The 17,515-nt window shown below is 39.5% G+C and overlaps 1 protein-coding gene across 3 annotated transcripts; it reads right to left on the bottom strand.

Moving 5' to 3' along the window:
- Positions 1-10,364: 10,364 nt before the first annotated feature.
- On the bottom strand, positions 10,365-16,575 carry ZBTB14 (zinc finger and BTB domain containing 14). 3 transcript variants are annotated; one of them, XM_054643673.2, is made up of 3 exons: positions 16,280-16,575; positions 14,061-14,129; positions 10,365-13,658 (listed from the first exon to the last, which is right to left on the bottom strand). In XM_054643673.2, the coding sequence occupies exons 2-3, from the start codon at positions 14,061-14,063 to the stop codon at positions 12,315-12,317; spliced, it is 1,347 nt and encodes a 448-aa protein (XP_054499648.1). In that variant the 5' UTR covers positions 14,064-14,129; positions 16,280-16,575; the 3' UTR covers positions 10,365-12,314. The 3 variants fall into 3 exon arrangements, with proteins under 3 accessions (XP_054499648.1, XP_077040628.1, XP_077040623.1); XM_077184513.1 differs by lacking the exon at positions 16,280-16,575 and adding an exon at positions 16,069-16,085; XM_077184508.1 differs by lacking the exon at positions 16,280-16,575 and adding an exon at positions 14,424-14,519.
- Positions 16,576-17,515: the final 940 nt, after the last annotated feature.

Below are 17,515 nucleotides of genomic sequence, written 5' to 3'. Positions count from 1 at the left end.
ACCATATTTTGTCACAGTATTTTTGCTTCCAAAAGCTCAGATGCTGAGGAATTTATACTCTGATTTCACAGGCCCGTTAACCCAGCTGTACCCAACAGCAGCACTTTAAGAGGCAACATGAATATTTCGGCATATAAAAGACAACATCAAAGCAAAACAGTAAAGAAAATAATGAATAGCAATAAAATAAAGACTATGAGGGTCAACAACAGAAGACTACATAAAATTTTAAAATTTCCTACCAACTTTTATGTTTCAGGTTTAATTTACTTTTGTTTGTACAACTCATAGTCAGGATTCCTTTGGGCCATGAACTTCTACAGCAGAAGTGAGAAACATGCATCCAGATGGGACAAGCTTTACAAAAACTAACTCTCCTCTTTAAGCCTAACTTACAAGAGGGATTCTGAAAAACATTATCAGTGCAAATTATAGAAAGTACATTAAAAGAAAAAGCATACCTTTTTGCATGTATATGTTTGCAATATGCAATATATTTTCCAATCATATTTTCATAACCTAAGATACTCTCACAAGATTATTTCATTCTTTTCATAGTCAAGCATTTCACAGACACAGAATTCTCCAGTTAACCTGAAATACTTGTAGTCTTAAAACAAGGCCTTATTCTTAAAATACAGAAAAGATGACCTCCTTAAATAATATTGCTTGTATACTTCAGCTAGAACTCAAGAGTGGCATCACTGTCAAAGTTAAACTAATTATTTGGTGGTGGGGTTTTTTGGGGGGAGGTGGGTTGTTGGTTTGGTTTTTGTTTGTTTTTTTCTTTTTTTTTTAAGTGTATAACATCATTTCTCCTTGGGAATTCATTCCAGATTTATCTTCACTTACCATTTCTAGTATCCAGTTTCTGGATATTCATTTTATTCCTCTTAGCAATTTCAGCTTCTTATTGCTATTTGTTTCCCTCTTCTGTCTTGTATTTCAGGGATCAGTTTCACTTCTCTCAGATGGCAACTGAATTAATGAACATAAACATACCCCTGGTTGCTCAGAAATGGTGTTCCCTTTAAAAATGTCACTTCAAAAATCTCTATTCTAACCTTTTCTCATCCATCATTATTCCCATTCACCTTAAGTATGGGAACGAATTACAGAAGAACTCAATTAGAAGAATTTCTAGTAAAAGTATCCCACACAAAATACAGAAAACGAATACAGTCCTCAATATTCAGCATTCTTAAGAGAAAGGTAAAAGATACCCCATAATCTTTAGAAAATATTGACTGATCCATAATCCGAAAAGATTGCAAGAAAACTTACACTGGTATTTTTATGGTATAACTGTTATGTGACCCTTAATGCTCGATGGAGAGTTATCTATAATTTAAAAAAGGTATTAAAGCACTTCTCAAAAAAATTTCTATTGAACATATTTCTATTACATGCATTCTCAAATTATATGGATGTTTCTAAGGGATTGTGTTTTGAGATGGTGGAGCAGCTTGCTAAAAGGTTAGTAAAACAATAAATACTATACAGTGATATCAAAGTCTGTAAGTAACCTGCAAAATTCTAGGTGGGTGTATGCAACTTGGTAACAGAACCTACATCATTTTGGTGAAAGAATCCAGTTCGTTAACAATAATGCCAATGAGCATCTTTCTTTAACTGTTGTCTGTATTTAATCTGATAAATAACTCAAACCAGTCACATTTTATTCTAGAGTTTTCAGTTTTCTTGCTCAAATTAAAGCTAACAGCAAGTAATGTTTTCTGTTAGAGGAAAAAATGTTATCAAAAAGCTTTTTGAACTTATTTTTGTTATAAAGGTAATTTCTGGATTTTGGATTGCGTCACAAGTTCAAATGCATCCAAAAAATCACTGAGATAACTGCACAGGACAGAGGTCTATAGTAAACTGTCACCTCAGAAAGAGTGTGCAGTTAATGCAGTACAACCCTGGAAACAAAGAGTGCACCACTAATTTTTTTTCATTTAACTTCAGATAAGTGGAAAACAACATTAGTTATGCCCACTTATACAAAAAAAATCCCTTGAGAATTAAGCATATTGGTAAAAAGGAGACTATATAATTACACACAATACATTTAAAGATGTTCCATCAACATGTATGAAATAGGAAGTACAAAAACACAAAAACATCTGCATATATTTTTATCAGTAATTATACAGTCCCTGCCTTGTATATCATTTAAATTATTGATCTTTAAGTGAAGAATTACTGATTTCATAACACCTGCCAATGTAAAATTCTTTGGTATGTAGCTTTAAATACTTTTTTAAGGATGTCTTGGCTTACTTATAAAGTACTTTGTTAAAAACTTGAACACTTTTTTAACAGACAGCTAACATTTCTAGACAGTTACAGAAATCATGTTGACTGATGTCACTTTAAATCATCCATGCTATTCATAATTCTGTAGATTTAGATCTGAAGCAAGCCCTTTATTCTAATGGAGCTGAGAACAATTATTTGGTCACATAGGTTCAGAAGCTTAGTAAATCTCTATTCAGGAAGGAGCCCTTTCCACCTGGTGACGTGCAAGGTTTCTATGTTTTGCTAACAAGAACGTACAACTAACATTTTACAGGTAGTATTTTAAACTCTTTTCTAAAAGAATCATGCAGAATAAATCACCTAAACATAAATGAACGCATTCTATAATAAAATTAATATAAAGAGATAAGACTTCATATGTCTTACATCAACTACATTCAAAAGTATTATATTTTGTAAAATTTTTTTTTACCTAACTTCAAGAACGAATTATCTCTGAGCCTTTTTTCTTTATTTCTTCCCACACTTATACATTAAAAATCAAATCTAGATTTTTGGGAGGGAAAAGTAGGACACTACTTGAATTATTTGATGTCTTTTGCTATATTGGCTAAGATCATAATGGTCTTCAAAAAGCAATTACAGTCACTGTAATCTTACAGTTAAGCTTAACATAAAAATCTTTACTAGCTGATGCAATATATTACATCTGAAACTGCAAGGAAGCTGTCTAGAAGAAATTGTGACTGGGTGTCATCAAGAAATATCTAAACATTAGATGACTATTTGAAATGTCAAATTGCAATCTGTACAGCAGGGATCACAATAGTCAGGATCCTAGATTTAGAAATCTAACATTTAAAATCTCTCTGATTAATATACCTCTAACAGATAGAAGTAGAGAATAAACAGAGAAAGTAGAACAAAAAGTAAAAATAGACACAAGTGCCATTCTCCTGAAAAAATAATGAAATGAAAAGCCGGTTACCTTTCCATGAGTTTTTCAGAGGAATAGCGCTGCACAGCGGCCAAAGAGATGACACTGTGAAAGCCAGAAATGCAACATTTCCCCCAAGACAGTAAAAAGTGAATACCATTAAAGATAAGTGTGGCCAATAGTATTTTACTATTGGTAAGTTGGTATATTAAAATAGTATTTTAATTCACTGGTCTATTCATTTCTCTTAATTAAGCTGATAAACTACATAATAGTCCAGGGCTGTGATATACAACTATGAAAATATTTTAAACAGAGTCTATGAGAAATAGCTGTAGAGTTTTGTGGTGTTTTTTTGATTTGTTTGTTTGGGTTCTTTAAAGTATCACAAAGATGCATCCACCCCAGGACTTCTCACAGCCTGTAAAGATATCCCAAAACACCCACATCCATCTAGGTAATATTTCTAACTGATTATATTGCCACCCTCACATCTGAATGCCTCGCCCCATTAATGATTATCTTCAAACAGTCCCATAAAGAGTAAATTGGTATCTTTCTGTTATAGACAGGAGTCAATATCAGAGAAGCTGAACCCAAATCAACAAAAATCAACAAAAAGAATCAACCCAGTCGACAAAACAAAGACCTAGATAAACCTCAGGAGGTTTAAATAAAAGATTCAATGACTCACCTAAAATATTACTACATACACAACTGTGCAGTGGAGCCAAAGTAATCGCTGTTCCCACCCGCCACACCTCTGCTGGTTGTAAGTCCTTTCACCAAGACAGAGGAATGAGCCACAGTCCAAAATTTAGAGTCTTTCCATCACACAGGAATTATTTTATACATCAAGGAATTCATTTCAGTCAAGTCCTTGGCTAATGACTTTGGATCTAGCAGAAACACTGTGAAACATAGGCAGAGGTTTTAAAGGACCTCACACACAACCACTGTTGTGTGACATGTCTCCTGACATGTCTCCATGGACAAGGCCATACCATTCTGCATCATACTGAAAATGAATAGGATGAGTTGGAAGCCTCCTTCAAGTGAAAGTCTCACCTTCAAACCTTTTCTGTTCCTATCAGCAAAACATTCACTTCACTAAAAATGAATATTTTTGTATGTGTCTTTCTTTTTTCTATGAAAACTGTTTTAAGACTCTGATCATGCCACAGCTTATTGGTGTGTGCAACTTGACACACAAGTCATAAAATTAGGCCTTTTTCTCAAGTTTTCAAGGAACTTAAATGGAGAGAAGCATTTATGACCCATGGCAGACCAGCTAGCCAATGAGCTAAGGAGAAGAAAAGTCAGCTTTAGAATGAATGAAGATTTCTAGACTTAGAAAAAAATACTATTAGAATTCTCAATCAATCAATTATATATTTTGATAAAAGTAAACCTAAATATTAAACCACATGCTTAATTTAATGCTCAAAGAAAAGAAAAAAGGTCAGTAAGATGTAAATACCAAAGCCATAATTTGAATGGGCTACTAAATAGCTTAGATTGTTCAAGAACTGAGAATAGGGAAATTATACTGAATCGCAGCAATATGAAATACAAATGGTAAATACACAATGCAGCTTCCTAACTGGTCTTATAAAGGCAAAAGAATGGGGATTTCATCATGCTTGGCTAAAAAATTAAGCAATGTGAAGAAATAAGATAAATATGTGAATTTTAAATTAAGTTTGAAAACATCAACTTTGATACAAAAGAAAGGATATAAAACAGTAGAGTTCTAAAACTTTAAATTATGACAGCAAGATTCTCAGAGCATAATCCATGTCCATTTGGAAAGCATCTATAACAGGACAATCCTATGCTGGTAGAATTTATCACATCCATCAAGTCAGAGCTCCTGTTTGACTCAATTTAATATGTCCTTGAAAAAATGGAAGATCTGCAAGAAAGTCACACAGCTGGATAGAAGTTAATTATTGAAGTGGAAAATGAAACCTACACTTCAGATTGAAAACATTGACTAAGACTCTTAAAATGGGTAATTGTTCACTTCAATTAAAACATTTGTGTCTAACATATGTCTGATTAGGATGGCAGCAATGACATTTTATAGTAAGCATTTCTCATGTATTTCAGGGTTGGTTTTTTTGTGCAGACTGAATTGCAAAGCAATTCAGCATAAGCAAACCTGTCAGGCTCTTTAAAACTGTAAGTTTTAATTGTTAGTATATAGAGTTGTAGATAACTGTTAGTCTAGTAACTAAGCCCAGTTATGTTCAGACCTTTAACTCCTCTGAAATACAAAAGGGTAGAGCTGCTCCTTCCTACTTTCCAAATGGACTGTTGAATTATTTTTCCTTATTTGATGTCAGATTAAAAAAATTCAGAAACACAAAGAGAACACACATATGCAAATATTTTGAAAAATCAATTATTTCCAATACAAGCAGTCAAAGAGATCTTACTGCTTTTCAGGAGTATAAGATTTCCTGTACAGTCCTGTTAAGTTAAAGACTGAAACCTCACACCAGCATTACAAATTTATGTCTCCAAATCCTGGTATAAGTTCTATTTTATGTTTTAAAAGGAAGCATGCATATAGGGACCATGCTTGTTATCAGAGTTACTGGAGAATGTGGATGAATCAGTAAAACATCAAAATCAGTAATAGCTATAATAAGGCACCTTGTAAAAAGGAAATATTTAAATGCTATTACTTCAAATCGGAAAAAAATTCTTGTTAAATTAGCATAGAGAACCATGAGAAAAATCAGTGAGCAGAACTCATTTCCAGGGAAGAACTTTACACTGAAAGAAGGCCACTCTTAACAAAGAATGCCTCCTGGAGCCTCAGCTACACAGTTGAAGAATTACATTTAAAACTCATTATTGTCAAGTACCAAGTGGAAATTTAAGAAAACCTACGATTTTTATATCCAGGCCTTTAAACTGATTCCTATTTATAGGTAGAAATAAGCCAAAATCACTCAAACTTTAGGTTTGCCACAGAACCCTAAACTGAAAAGGCAGAAAATTAAATTATGATAAAAGCAGTCTAGCTGACATTACCTAGTGAAATACAGAATCTGTTCCTATACTTTGGATATATATTATCTGCATTAACTAAAAAAAGTGATTATTTTCTTTTCCCAGCATGGTATCTAAACCAGATCTACAAGAGATGTAAATTACTATGAAGTGAATATTGTTTACTTCTAATACTTGCAAAAATTAAATTATGTTGAAAATGTTTTTTTTCAGACTTTTGGGATTCTAGTTTTGTCCTTCAGTGAACTAAATACCTTTGTCTTTTATTAAGAACCCTTTCTCCTTAAGTTGAGCAATTTGCCACCATTCAAGACTGTGCAGAACTGTTGAATAAGAGGCAAACAGGAGTAAATTAATTTAAACAACAAAGGAGAAGGAGAAAAATAGCTCCCACAACTTCAATCCCCAAATTCCATCCTCCTGAAAAAGCAGAAGTGACGCACACAGATCACCCTGTTCAAAATCCCACAAGTCTACCAGCAATGGATGCTGCAAGGAAACGGTGCCTGATCCCTTCTGTTGCCTGGCAGCTTCTCACAAACACTGTGCAACATGTGCTGTGCTTCACCACTTTGTATTTAATGTGGTGCCAAAATTGGACAAGCCCTGCTCCTTTCCTTCTAACTCCAGCAACATGCTCCTGCCACTTACTTTGGATCAGACCTAATGAATTGGTTCAATTTAAAACTAACTCACATAAGCACTGAATTGCTTTCTTATGTAAAATCACTCCACTGACTTACTGTAAAGCCACAAAAGCCACTAAACCTGCGACAAACAAGAAGGAAATGTGCAAAAGGTAACAGGAAGAAAGAAAAAGAGAAAATGAGATTACCCCTTTTAGCAACAGTTTGCAGTTCACTATGACTGCAGTCAAAATACAAAGCTGCTGTCTCAGGAGGCAGCTCCACAATAGCTTAAGCTGCTCCAAACTGAGGCTGTTTTTCCACTGACCCTCGTGGAAGCCCCACCAGTGGAGCAAGTGGAGCTCCACTATACTCCATTCTCCTGTCTGAGCAATTTGAAATGCCACAACAGGGCTTTGGTCTGTAAGCACTGCTTGTGGTACCCTCTGCTCTGAAAAAAAAAAAAAGGATTTCTATTAGTGAAGAATGAAAACTTAGATGCAGGGAAGCTTGGTCTTTAGAATATTTTAAAAGAGAAAATTACAGTATGTTGCTTGCATATACAGATTATTTAAATGTATAGACAGACCACTGGGAGAAGGTCAGTAAACTGCAAGTGGAAGCACTGCAGGGTTTGAGTGGTTTTGGTCATTGTTTTTAACAGAATGGGTTTACATCAGAAAACCCATTTTTCTAAACATAAAAACTTTCATCCTTTGGTGGAAAAAAAGTGCTCTCATGTTTTAATGATTTCATGAAGAAGATCTGTATTGAATGCATCATATCTATGAATTTATTTTACTTCTGAATGAAAATACAACTTTAGATCTACTGCCTAATGTGTAGCATGTAGTACTGTCCTTAATACTTCTTTAAAGTGGCCCAGTATTATCAAAAACAAAGTACATTTGGAATTTTGATTCAGTAAGAATTCTCATTTCTTGTTAGTACCACTCATTTTACAAACTCATGCTCTCAAACTATAAACTTATAACAAAAATCATAGAAAGAGTCTGAGATACAGGTATCCAGAAGTTCTGCTTTGGCCACGGTTTTTGATACCCCTATACCAAACAGATCAGATGTAGTACATCTTTATTCATAGTCCACATTTTTTTCAGGTTTACCTATAAAAAGTAGATGCTTAGATACTAAATAGTAAAAATACCAGTAAATTAAAAAATATGTATTAACCAGATTCAAAAATATTATTTCTATTTTAAAGAGTTACATTGCTGTTCATATTGGAACCACTGAAGTTTACCAATTTTCAGAGTTCTATAAATATCTAAATGATCATGGCATGCAAACAAAAATAATATAGAAGGACAGTGGAGAGAAAAACACTTGAAAACATATCAGTACTGTATAAATTACTGTATAAATTACTGTATAAATTACTATTTTTAGCTATTCAGTTATTTCAGATTTCTTGCATTATATTTAAAAATACTTCCTGAGAATAGGTGTCTCAACTCATGACACATATTTAACAAATCTATTCATGGGAATCTTCCATCTGTTCTGAAATGAATAAGAATGTTACTATAATTGTTTTAGATCTATATGAAGACAAATGACAGACCAACTGCTGTAATGGAATTTTTAATGAAATGTTCACATTTCTGGCTGACTGAGCACACTACTGTGATCTAAGGACTAACAGAAAAAGATGAAAATTCCTTAGATCTGTCTTTACTGTTCGGGCAGAATTATCCTGTTCTGTACCTATCTGTAAATGCTTACATTCAGAAAAGTCATCTGTTGCACACAGTAGATTATGTAGTCTCTTTCATAAATGCTTTATCTTCTCTATAACACTACAGCTGTATGCATTAATAGAATACTTAATAAAAGATAGAGTGCCACTAGAAGTATACTCTAACTTTAAGGTAGACTTTCTGACATAATCTGGTATTTTATTCTGTATTTCACACAATTCTATTCATTTTAAGTATCCCTATTTAATGGAATCATGAAAGAAATCTCTATATTAGAAAACTGAGGCCTGATCTTCAAAAGAACTCCAGTTTGGCTACCTAAATTGCAAGATTTTGAGGAGTATTTAGTATTCTGTAGCTTACTGGAACAAATAGAAGCTGACCTCAAACTTTTGCTACTGAAGTGAGCATGAGGAATTTCTTTTCACAAAACAAGCTTTAAAATTCTAATCACCAGGTCTAAACCTTTCTGAAAGATTAAAGCAGAAAAAAACCCCCACAAGTACTCACTCAACTGTGATTTGCTTAATTTTCTAATATTTTCAAAAATATTGATAAGAGTAGTATGTAAAAGAAGGGCTGGGGAGACTTCCAGTTTCCAAACTGAGTTGTGCCAAATAATCAGCAGCATACCCATGGCTAATATGATTAGGATGAGAAATTAGGCAGATATTGTGGTTCAAAATGTGGGCTTTTTTGTTCCTTTTTCTCTTAAAAAAAATCCAAACAAAAAACCTTCTAAGGAATGTTAGTCTAGTCTGGCCCCAATAGAACCATCTGCAAAATTTCCATTAATTTGACAGAATCTCATCCACTGTCTCAAACTGTAAAAGCAGTTGCTATCTTTGTCTAAGCAAAAATAAAAATGTGCCCATTTCTTAATGGACACAGCTCATACCTTACAGCTTATTGAGCTGGAAAACCTCATTGGCTTGGAGCTGATGCACACCTGCTTTTGTGCATGGTGTCTTCTGGCACAGACAGGAAAGAGATGGGAGCAGTAGCATTGTAAGATGCAGACAAATTTACCTGAACTTCACAGACACACCCCCACAATATATAGGCTAACATTCTTTCAGAATATACAGATTAGTTTAGAACACTCTAACAAGAATATATATACAGCTAAGGGTATCTCCATCCCTCCACACCTGTAACTTCTACAGCTATAAGCAGAAACTACTCTGATGTAAAACACAATGCTCTCACACTTTCCACTGTGAGTCTTCTCATGCAAGCCTGCTTTTCTATAACAATCTCAAATTTGCAGCCTGACCACTTGTGCTCAAAAGTCAGGAGCAGTTTTCTTTAACTGTAATACTTGAGTTTGGTCTTTCCACTCCAGTGTCTGCTGTCCCAGTGAGCTCCATTTTCATTTCTTACTTTCCAAAAAAAAATCCCAATGAGGATCTTCTTGAGAGGTTATGGAGTTTATCCCTCAGCTTCAAAGCAAAAGAAACCATATTTAAACCACTCCTAATAGATGTTTCTCTAACCCATTCTTGAATGTTACCATTAGTGGAGATTGCAGTACCTCCCCAGGCATTCTCTTTTAGTGATTCATATTTAAAATTTTTTTTTTTCTAATGTAATTGTTTACTGCTGTAATTTATGCTCATGGTTTCTTGCATTCTTCATAGCAGACCTTGAGAAAATTTACTTTCTTCACATTTTACACTTTTGAACTCTTATCATAACAGATCTGTTTTGTACAGTCTTTTCAACCCCAACTTACCTAGGAAGAAGTGCACACAATTTCAGATAAGAAAACATAGCAAGACGAATATATTTAGAAAAAAAAAAAAGTAGATCCTATTTTGGACCTACTATCTTTATATCTATGATCATATACAGTAAAACATTTTAACAATGGTCATTTATCATGTTCCTCAAGAGAACCAATAAAATGCAATGAATACACATCCTCTGATGTTGCACAGGTACAAAATGTATAGTTTGTTTACAAACTAATATTACTGAATGTAAAATGAAGCAACATTTTAAAAAAATATATTGGTAAAGGTCCAAAGTTTACATTTTCTAAAATATTAAGGTCATGTTTTATTTACAGACCAGCATTTGAACAATTACTGGCATTTAAAGATAACTGCTTAACCTGATGAATACATGAATAAAACGAAGCTGTAAAAAAAAAACCTAGACCAAATAAAAGCCCCTCAATAATTGAAGTTCCATATAACAGTTTCAAAACCACTATTTTAAATTTCTATTAAGAAAAGCAAGATGTGATCTACCACACAGTAACTTATCAGAAACTGGTCTAACACTTTGATATGCTATAGGTGTTGCAAGTGACCAATGTTACCAACCATGTGCCCGAGTGTGTTTTTTGCCCATTCCAACTTCAAATGAAGTTTTCACAACAGCTGTAGTATTTACAAATTTAAAATAAAGGGTCGATATACCTTTGGATTGCATTGCCACTGTTACTGTGTCTTCTCTTGATGACCACAAGTAGCAGACTGCAATCCAAAGACCACTTATTTCCTTGACTCTGTGAGTTAACTATTGTTATCAGCATGTACCCCAGCTGGTTTTAAAAAAAAAAAATAGACTAAGCAACTGACTAATAGTGAACACTCACCCAGGATCAATTCTGACAGAACTCACTCACTGAAGTCCCCCTCTTGATGAGGGGTGGTGTGTCAAAAGGTGGAAGCTTTTAAACTTGAACAGGACCTATGAGCTGTAAGATCAGCCAAGACGCAAACCCCAGCTGAGCCTACGGGCAGGTATGTGACACCCTTGGCTGCAGCTTCAGGAGTCTGGCAGTGACACCTGGTCACCTGCTCCTGCAGATACTCCTCTGCCTTCACTGTGCTAGGTTAGGTGACCTGAAGTTGCATAATAAAAAAAACCATCTCAGGCTGTATTAGCTGTTACTGATTTTTACTGGGTTTGAGTAAGGAGCATGTCTCCTCCATGCTCCACCCTTTTTCCTTTGTGGCCCAGTCCCACCTCTGGGGCCCTGTATAAAAGTGAACAGAAAAACAAATGAGGCAGACATTTTTGCCCACAGAAGGGACTGGTGAATGCCATGACACTTCTGCTTTGCCAGCCAGAATCCCTGTGAATAATGCAGTTTTATCAAGAATGCAAGTAATTCATTAAAACTTGCCACCTTTATAAAAATAGGAGGATATCTGAGGGAATGGAATAAGAAGCAATTTCATTTTGATTACCATCCTCCTTTACACTCTGTTGTACCATCCTACATTAGGTGAAAAAAGGAAGAATTAAAAAGCTTAGGGATTCAGTGTATGCTTCTCATAAAAATTGTAGGTACAACACCTAAGAATTATGAAAACCAAATAATTTCTTTCCATGTTTATGATTTTTGAGATCTCAGCGTTTTCAAGCATAAGTCACTGATTCTTACTGATTGCAATGTTTACATCGTATTCAGTATTGCATACTGGATGAAGCAAAGTATCGGCCAGTGATGATCCCTGCTACAGAGAACTTGATCACATTCTCAAATTAAAGCAGTTATTAGTGCATTATACTGCTAGTGACAACAAAACTGTTTCACATTCTGAGAATACCCATCTCTGAAATGTTTTAACATACCTAAGCAAGCGATGCTATGCATTCCTATGTAACATTCAAATCCTCTAAAAATATTCTTTCTTGAAAAGATTCTCAGTCTAAATGTATGTCAACAACAGATTTTGCTCCATTTAATTTCTTATATTATCTCTGATAAAGTTCCTGCTTTAGTTTTTAACTACAGGCTATAGTTTCTAATTGTTGCTCTGCTTCAGCAGCCATGGCTGCTGCCTGCAACTGTTCTGTTTCACTCTGGATGGAATTGGCTGCTGTAACTTGCTTTCTTTCACTGTGCATATTGTTCTCGTGCCTTTTTAGGTCAGATGCCTTAGCAAATGCTTTAGTGCAGGAACTGCAGACAAAAGGTTTCTCTCCTCGGTGCCTTCTTTCGTGGTCTTTTAGGTGGGACTTGTGCTTGAAAGCTTTATCACACATATGGCATGCAAATGGCCTCTCATTACTGTGAACTCTTTCATGCTTTTTTAGATCTGGTGCACGAATAAAAGACTTCCCACACACCTCACAACTGTAAGGCTTGTAACCCGTGTGTATTTTCAAGTGTTCTTTCAAATGAGCCTGCGTGGTGAAGCCCTTTGTACACATTTCACAAACAAATGGTCTGTCTGCAGTGTGTAGTTTTTCATGTTTTCTCAAACGCGCTTCATCAGAAAAGGTCTTGCCACAAGCCTGACATACAATGTGTTCCCTGTGACCGTAAAGCAAGTACTCAAACTTCATATCCCCAGCTGCTGTGGTCCATCCTGGAGTTTGTTCATCTTTCACCTCACTTATGCCATCATTAAACGTGAGTGCCTGAGGCGTCTGAGATCCTAAGTCTTTAGATTCCGTTGTTTCCATAGGTTCTACTTCTTGGCCATAGCAGTTTACTTTTCTAACTTCTTCACTTCCCAACTCTTTCAGAATTGCCTCTTGCACTCTCAGAGTAGTGGTTGGTGATTTACCATCTTCCTGACTTGGGGGAGTGCCTTCTACTGTCACATCTGATGGACTGTCATCATGATCTCCAATCTCTTCCACCTCATCATCTTGGGTATCATTGGGTTCCCCAATAGAACGGTTCATTTTTAGACAGTACTTGCTCTTGGACTGTGTGTTTTCTTCAGGACTAGATACATCACGTTTTTGAGAGCAGAGTTTATCAAGAAATCGAATACCAAGGATCTGGCCTGAAGACATCATCAAGTTTACATCCTCTTTTTTAACAGAAATCTTTGCAGTATACATGTAATTGAGAACTTCCTCAAAAATATCAGAACGAAGAAAATCTATTTCTATAACTGATGAACTATCAACTTCAAGTTTTTTGAAAAGCTTTTTGAAGTAGGTACTGCAGGCAGCAAGCACACACCTATGGGCTCTGAACTTAACATCTTCAACCACAATAGCGATGTCACAAAATTCTCCTTCCAAACGTTGTTCATTCAATGTTTTCAGGAACACAGTTTTGTGATCGTCGTCATTATATTTAATGGTTTCAGACATACTGATGAAAAACTCCTGTAAATTAACAGGAAAATTTTGTAACTTTTATAAAGCAGTCTAAGTCACAAAACCCCAAGAGATGAAGTAATTTCCATCATTTAAAAAAAACCCAACTTTTTTTTCTCATAAAATGACCACAAAAAGCCTGTTACACTGTAAAAGTATTACTCTGAAACTGATTTTAAAATTGTCAATGTTCAAAATTATTTTCTTATGTTACACAATTTACAACTATTCAAATCTTTATTACAAAATCAAAAACTTTCTCTTTAAAACTCCAATTCTCATTAAATGTATGACCCAACTCATAAGTCATTATTATAGCCAAAGGAAATATTAACACTAAAAATGTGTAAGAAATAGTCTAAATAAGTCTGCACGACAAACTATATTTGACATATCAAATATAAGCCTTACCATGAACAATGCGGGAAGTTTTCTAAGCAAATGATTATTAAATTAATCTCAGAATGGGCCACCTTCAGCCTGAAAGATGGGAAGATAATAACATTTCAGTATGTGATAATATCGATTCCAAAAATTATTCTGAGTGTTAAAAGACAGCATTTTCAATTATTTAAAGTTAGATAAAATACAGTTTAAATACCCAGTTATTTTTTCAGTGACACTACAGACAACTGTAGAGGACAACTCCATGCATTTATTTTCCTATGGCTACTGCACTTCCCTGGTTCCACTTTCCTGCTACTTAACTTTGCACTAAATCTAAAGGTCTGAAAAACCTCCCCAGGAATCACCACAATTAACGCAGTAACCGACCCATCAACAAGGTGATCAGTCTTCTGCTGAACCAGAGAGCTGAGCCAGCCTAGCAGAGGGTCTGGCAAGCAGACCAAACATCCCAAAGGACAGCAAAGCGGGGACAGGGATGCATGCACATCCAGGACCACGAAAAGGGACAAGTGTACCAGATTTCCAAACTATAGAGATACCAGAAAACAGAAGGATAATGCAAGACACATAATTTCAAATTATTCAATCCCAACTGACATCTAATTGTGCCAAAGCAGGAAACACAGTGGAGAGGAGGGGAATTTAATACTTTGGAACAAATCCAGTGCCACCTGGCATAGATCTCCTGGGAATTTCTTCCCTAAAATCTAATTTATCTGTAACCATATATGAAAGAGAAGCAGATGACAGGTATGATGACAGGTTTGCAACTCTTGGTGCTGTGTGTTTCACACGATATGGGAACACCTGGCTCTGCAGGTCTGGCACGTCCGCTAAAGTGTCCCTGGCTACACAGAAAAATTAAAATAAAAAAAGTAAAAAAAGGACAGCCAAAATTATTTTCTTAGTCCCAAATAACCAAATTTTAAGATAGCTAGATAGTAAGTCTGTAAATACTTGAAATATACAAAAGGAAACAAAACTGGAAAGCGATATTGTATATATTTCTGGTTCTGCTGGCCCAGGAAAATGTATCGGTCCAGCATTGAAGATTGTAGAACAAACAACTATTTAAATGGGATTTTTTTCAAGTTCTTTGCAAGATAGGAAAATGCTTTCTTCTTAAGCAAGCATCAAAATGTCACTGGCAATAATCTAGCAGCAATTGCACTGTCCTATTAAACAGTATACGGTTTTGCTGCAATTCTGTCGACACTGAGAATGAATTATAGAAGTAATTGGCTGAAAATAGGGCTGCGGAGTATACAGGGGTGTGCAACTGGCAAAGAACAAAGTTATTCCTTTGCGAATGGAGCGGGTCAGGCACTCGCCCAGAGCGTTTCTAGCTCTGGTTACTTATTTCACTGGGCAATTCAGATTTATTCCTCCACACGCTTTTTACACGGCCGCTACCTCCGCAAGGGCCGCAGGGAGGTGTTTGCGGGGCTGCGACTGCTCGGGACGCGCTCGGTGCCTCCCCGCGCCGGCTCTCGCGGCCGCCGTGCCCGTGACCGCGGAGGCGCACGCCCGCTCCACGCACCCGCGGGCGCGGCGCGGGCGGGTTCCCGGCGGGGACCGGCCCGGCCCCTGCCGCGCCGCCCGCGCTCCCGGCCCGGCGTCGGGGGCGCCCGCGAGCGCCAGGCGGCCGCTCTCCGGAGCGAGCCCGGCGCTCCCGCCGCGCCGCCTCACGGGGCTGCGCGGGGACGGCGCCCCGCTCCCTTCCGTCCGTCTGTCCGTCCGTCTGTGCCTCCCTCCCTCTCTCCCTCCCCCGCTCCAACGGTTCTCGCGCGGCTCCCGCCGCCTGGACGCGGCCGCGCGCCCCTTTGTTGCGGCGGCCACCGCCGCCGCGCGGGACCCGCGCGCCCCAGCGTGCGCATCCGCCGCTGGACGCGTCCTCTTCCTCCTCCTCCTCCTCCCCCTCCCGCTGGCCCTCCCCTCGCCCGCGGGAGGCAGGCGCGCAGCGGCGCCGGGGCTGCTGGCGGCGGGCGCGCCCGCGGCAGCGCCATCTCACCCAGCGCGCGCTGCCGGGGCTGTAACGGCGGCGGCGAGCGGGGGAGGGATGGCAGAGGGAGGGGGGGAGGAGGGGAGGAGGAGGGGGAGGAGGAGGAGGAGGAGGAGGGAGGGGGCGTGCGAGGGAGAGCGCGCGCGCGCGCAGCGCAACGGCGGCCGGGCCGCGGCGCGGGAGGGCGCGGGGGAGGAGGGGGGAGAGGGCTCGCGCTTACCTGCCGCCCGCCCTCGCGCGCGGAGCCGCGCTTCCCGGGGGGCGCGGGGGGGCCGCCGCTGCCACTGCCGCCGCGCGGGAGGGGGACGGGGGAAGGGACGGGAAGGAGGGAGGGAGGGAATGGGGGGGAATTTGGGGAGGGGGTCTTGGGGGGGGGGGGGGGCCCTGCGCGCGTCTCTCCGGCCGTCACCGCCGCCTCCTGCACGAGCACTCCAGTGCGCGCGCGCGCGCGCTCGGGGAGGGGGGGGCGCGGGGGGTGCGTGCATGCGCGGTGCGAGCGGAGGGCGCGCCTGTGCCCGGGGAGCGCGGAGGAGGAGGAGGAGGAGGAGGCTGGGGCGGCGGGGAGGGGGGAGCAGCGGGGCCTGCGGCGCACCAGTTCCCATCGCCCTCCCCCCGCTCCGGGGGACGCGCGGCTCGGGCCGCGGGGGCGCGCGGGCCGCGGCCGTTCCCGCCGCGCCTGCGCCCGCCGCGTGTGCGAGCCCGGGGCGCGGGCACGGCCTCCCCCCGCCAGGCGGCGCACGGCGGCGAGCGCGGCGCGGGCTCGGCCCCGAGCCGGGCGCGGCGGGACCCGCGCGGCCGTTGGGCGGCGCTCGGGGGCGCGCCCGCGCGCGTCCGCGGAGGGGCGGCGGCGGCGGGAGGTGCGGGAGCGATGCTGCCCCTGATGTGTCCCTTGCCCGCCACCGAGAGCAGAACGGCTCTGCCCACCCAAACCCGCCCGCGCTCCCTGGTGCAAATACTCGGGGGGTTGGATTTTAAAAGGCATAACGCGATCGCTAGGAAGGAATAAAGGCTTTTGTTGCACTGCTCATCTCCCACCTCCGGTTTTCTTTCCAAAAAGCATCTCATGAGATGCTGCTCTGATGGCACAGCTTTCACTGGAATAATTTGTACATGAATAAAACCTTACAGTGCTTCTGCTAGTGTGAAATGCAGCATGTCTGCTTGGGAAAAAAATCGGTCAGTACTTGTGTTGGAAAGTACAGCGAATTAAAGAACCCACTGGAATAGTGGAGTCATCTCCTGGGAGCAACAAATTGACCTTTTTCATTGGGTTGATAACTCCTTTGCCTTCCTGGGCTATTTTCTGAGAGGTTTTCTGTGTAATGCACTGACATATGTACTGGGTTTTGGTCCAGCTGGATCGCTTTGTTTTGCTGGGTTTTTTAAATAATTTTTTCCTACCCCCTGTTAAATATAATGAAATTAAGTCCCTATTTTGCCTGGGCAGTCAGAACTT

The sequence above is a fragment of the Agelaius phoeniceus genome, chromosome 1 (genome assembly GCF_051311805.1).
Source record: "Agelaius phoeniceus isolate bAgePho1 chromosome 1, bAgePho1.hap1, whole genome shotgun sequence".
Lineage (NCBI taxonomy): Eukaryota > Metazoa > Chordata > Aves > Passeriformes > Icteridae > Agelaius > Agelaius phoeniceus.
The sequence above is the reverse complement of the archived record's forward strand: the minus strand, read 5'-3'. Positions and strand labels throughout refer to the sequence as shown.